General features: G+C 49.3%; 1 protein-coding gene and 1 pseudogene across 2 annotated transcripts; one reads left to right on the forward strand and one right to left on the reverse strand.

Annotated features, from left to right (window-relative positions):
- Positions 1–1832: 1832 nt before the first annotated feature.
- PPTG_20523 lies at positions 1833–1903 on the reverse strand (annotated as a pseudogene). The gene has a single exon. The product of its transcript is annotated as a tRNA-OTHER (tRNA).
- Positions 1904–2461: 558 nt separating this feature from the next.
- Positions 2462–3112, forward strand: PPTG_21711 (hypothetical protein; the record flags this gene model as incomplete). The annotated part of the gene is made up of 2 exons (XM_008899344.1): positions 2462–2736; positions 2890–3112. 2 exons carry the CDS (start codon positions 2462–2464, stop codon positions 3110–3112), a joined length of 498 nt encoding a protein of 165 aa, XP_008897592.1.
- Between the last annotated feature and the right edge of the window lie 1365 nt (positions 3113–4477).

Here is a 4477-nt window from a genome sequence, read left to right on the forward strand (position 1 = left end):
GATCGTGGGCAAGGAACCACCATGCTGTAAGACAGACTTACGTAAGAAGATGCTTTATTTGTTTAAGAATGCGTCTATGTCAAGCGACTATCAAGACGCTGTGCTACTATGCATGCTGTGGTACCTGTTTGGACGCGCGTCTGACTTGTCGTTCATGCAGAAGCAGAACCTCACCATCGACGACGCCGACATCCTGTTCGTGCGGTTCATCCGGCTCAAAACGTCCGAGGAGCAAGGATTGTCGCTTTTCCCCGATCTGGACTTCGTCACTGCCCGGTGTACGCTATCGCTCTGGCGCTCATGACGCAGGCCGCTCCACGCGACGATCTGCTGAACAACTTCCCGCCACTGGATGTCCAAGCTACCGTCTCCTAGTCCCCAGCCACGCCTCTTCAGGAGGTGCTGGACCACCCTGATGAGTACGCTGCTCTTGGCGCTGCTGCAGCAGTCTCGACGGGTTCTGCTACCAGTGAGAAGACACCAACAGAGTGCTTGACCGGATCGCTGCCGCTGTTGGCGTCAAGCTTGCTCTCTCTCTTTATACTTCTTTTGCTGGGGTGGAGTACAGCACATCAACGGATGCGAAGGTCTCACGCATCACTGGATCTTTGACCGTGGTACCTGGAACATGAGCGCAACAAACAAGGGCTTCAATTACATCTTCAACACAAATCGCGAAGATCACAATGTTAGCAAGGCTCTCAGTGGATATTGCACGGACGCGAAGGACTTAAAGACCTTCGACCCGCCGACGCAGGAGAAGATCGCAACTGTCCAGCATTATCTGTTTGCAGCTTGTTTCAAGCTTGACCAAGCGAAGTACAACGTGAGCAAGCGTGTCCTTGATGTACTAACAGCTTACTTTCGTCTTCAATATCCGCAATTGAAGGAACTTCATCGCGAGGGGCCAGCGGTGGAGCGCTTGGAGGCTTGTGTATAGCTGGCATGGTCATCCCTTGCGGAATGGCTTACTTGGGCGACGCATCTAGCCTCAGCAACCTGCAATACGAAGACACAGAGCTCCAAAGACACTGAATCTGCACCATGCAAGCGACTGAACCAAGAGAACATGATCCTCGAGCATCAACGCAGTGTGGTTAACCAATTAGTCTTGCTTGTTAAGCGCCAGACGGAACGCATGGATATCCTAGAAGCTAAAGCGGAAAGCAACACACAGCAACACAAACTTGACAAGCGTCAGCGCGAGAAAGAACAAGAACAAGACAAAGCACACAAGCGCCGACGGACTCCGTCACTCACCTTCACGTGGTACGTTCAGGAGCCACGATGGCTTTCTGACGCGCCGAAGCAGCAGCGGTCGAATGCGAAGCAGCTCGTGTCGTACATGAAAGCTCTTCATCGCTGAAGGTTTTGTGCTTGACCCAAGGGCTGATGACTACCGCGACCGACACCTTGCACTTGGAAAGCAGGCGGAGAACGAGGTGCTTAACTTCCTCCGCGAGCGTGATATTTCGTCGGGCCGATCCACCGCTGTCCGCAAGCACCTACGCGATCTTCACGTCGCCGGTGCGCTCAACGACCGGATTTCGCGCCACCGCAAGCTAATTCATGATGGCGCGTTCCAAGACCCGGATCACCATGATCTGCTAAAGCCCGTGGCTACGACTCTGTAGGACAATAGCGCGCAGAAGTAGCCTGCGAATTGCAAACACTTCATATGCAATAACGTTTATCAAACTAGCGAGCCCATATAATCTTCTTCAACATTCAAAAGAAGCAAAATCTGGGGTCGAACAGCTCCAGCAGTGGACAGGAACCTGGCAACGACAATTGCTGTGACGTCGACAGCGCTCACCACCGAAACAAAGCAATGACAACGCCTGGAATTGAACCAGCATCCCAAGGACATCGCCCTAGGATCTAGACATTGAGCTACGCTGTCGTGGAGGGTAGGGGTGGGGCTAAACCGGTGCTATCCGTGCTGCTGTACAACCTTGGAGCCATGGGCCGAGATCTGAGCAGTAGCGTCGCCAAAAGGTAGAGTGAGGCTCTGGCCTCGCTGTCGGCGAAGTCCAATCTAGGAGTGTGTAATCGTGTGGCCAGAAACTGCTTACTGACTGCGTGTCTGTGTGTTGCTGTGACATATTTGTGTACACAGTACATGATTCGTCAAACACTTCATACGTCAATTGACAATGACGAAAACAGCAAACCACGTCATTTGTCAAAGCGCCAATTAGAATGCAGGACTGAATTTGTCAATAATTAGTTTGTAGGCAGGATACAACAGAGTACGGTTGCAGCTAGCTAGAAAAAAATAACTAAAATCTCATTCTACAATTTGCCATCGTGTGTGCACTTCATAACATAGTAGCACTTGTCGACTTTGTCCAAGCCTTCGCGCTGTCCAAGACAGTCGCGTCAAGATCAAAACCTTCTGCGTTTCTCTTGCATCGGCATGGACGGATCCAGTATCCCTACCCCTCAAACCTTCGGCGAAATGCTGCAGTTTTATTCGCAGCAGCAGTCACGCCTCCGTGAGCAAATAGCTGCTCAAAATGCTCGCTTCGAGACCCTCACGTCCAAGCCTCCAGCGGCTAGAAAAGCCGAGCCGCCCAAGTATCATGGAACGTTGAGTGAGAACCTCGAGCTGCGGTTCTTTACGATCGAACAATACTACGCTGACTATCATCCTCTGATGGTGGAGGAATCACCATCGTTTGTCACGATGATTTCGTGCCATCTGGCATCTACCCCTATGAACTGGTATCGCCAGTTCGTAGCGGATTGCAAACGGGCGAACATAGTCCGTTCGTGGTCCACATTCAAGCACGTTCTTCGCAAGCGCTTCCTCCCCCTGATAACGAATACATGACTACATCGGCGCCTTTCAGGACATTCTCATACAATGTTAAATGCTCATCTCAGCATTAGAACTACGGTTCTATATCAACAAGGTCTCCGTAAAGAGACAAACAACCATCTCAGGGAACACCATCCAGCTACTTTGGAAGAGACCATTCAGCTGGCACTACGCTTCGACCATGGGCTGCAACGCCCGGCTCAAGCCTCTTCGGACTGGGAGAAGACGGCCACTTGCCACCGATGCAAGGCTGTGGTCCATATCGCACCAAACTGTCCAAACAAGTAGGCCTCTTTTCAAAAGGAGGTCATGGGACGTATTTGTGTACACAGTACATGATTCGTCAAACACTTCATACGTCAATTGACAATGACGAAAACAGCAAACCACGTCATTTGTCAAAGAGCCAATTAGAATGCAGGACTGAATTTGTCAATACTTAGTTTGTAGGCAGGATACAACAGAGTACAGCTGCAGCTAGCTAGAAAAAATAACTGAAATCTCATTCTACAATTTGCCATCGCGTGTGCACTTCATAACAGTTGCTACACGGCAAGGGTTTATTGGTTAATGTTTAACCAATGATGCGCGTGCAGTAGTGATCGTCGTATCCGGGCATAGTCTAATTATCCGGATCATCGTCATGTTCGGCCTTGTTTTATGATTTACCGGGTCGAGGGCACACGGCTCTCGGGCATAATTTGCACGTTTTATTAGGTTTTTTTGCGTTTTTCTCAGCCTACAGGCCGTTTCAGGCGATTCTGAGGTTCTGTCTCCAGCACATTATGGACAACATCAGTCGAGCCAAGAACAAAATAACAATTGACGATAGAGCTACTATCTGCAAGCTCGACCGCAGTGACTGCGACAGTGACTACAAAAAATTTTCTCAGCGAGCTTAAACTTAGTAAGCCAGGCGCGGCTAAATATTTGCTGAAGAAAGACCGTCACGAGAACCTCATTCTTAACCCGGATAACTGGGTTAAGTACAGGTTTTTGGAGAAGTATAATCTCCCGACATTTAACGAGATTACATCCAACCTTTCGGAGCAAGCTAATTCGTGGATGGGAAAGGAACTTCGCAGTGCTAAGCCTTTGGACACATTTCACATATATTTCCTCAAACTAAGTGAGCTGTTATCAACAAGACGACAAGAGGGCTATGAATACAAGAAGACATTTGAAAAGGCTGCCCTCATTCCAATTTTACAGAAACAGCAGACAGATCGCAGTGAAGTTGCTAAAATGCCCCAGTCGACTCCGTGCATGCTAGGGGTTTACTCGGTTCAAAATCTCGACCCTGTCAAAACACCAGGATATATCCACCCATAGAGATCTGTGAATCTTGTTGAAATGACCTGTACGTGCGGCAACTGGCGGGACGAAAAGTTCCCGTGTGTACACGCAATTCACGCAGCTACTAGAGAGGGTACACGAATTGAGGGACTTTACAACGCTGCAAGGGCGTTGATTAAACATTTTCAAAACACCTACAGCTTTCAATTTGTGCCCTGGTAACTACCGAAAATCAAACTGTCGATACCTCGGTTGGAGTAACGCCGCTACCGATTGCACCTGAACGAGTTGGGAAAAGGGGCAAGAAACCAGGTCTCTTACCGAAGCGACGCAAAGAGGTCAAAATGCGTTGTGATT

The sequence above is a fragment of the Phytophthora parasitica genome (assembly GCF_000247585.1).
Source record: "Phytophthora parasitica INRA-310 unplaced genomic scaffold supercont2.7, whole genome shotgun sequence".
Classification (NCBI taxonomy): domain Eukaryota; phylum Oomycota; class Peronosporomycetes; order Peronosporales; family Peronosporaceae; genus Phytophthora; species Phytophthora nicotianae.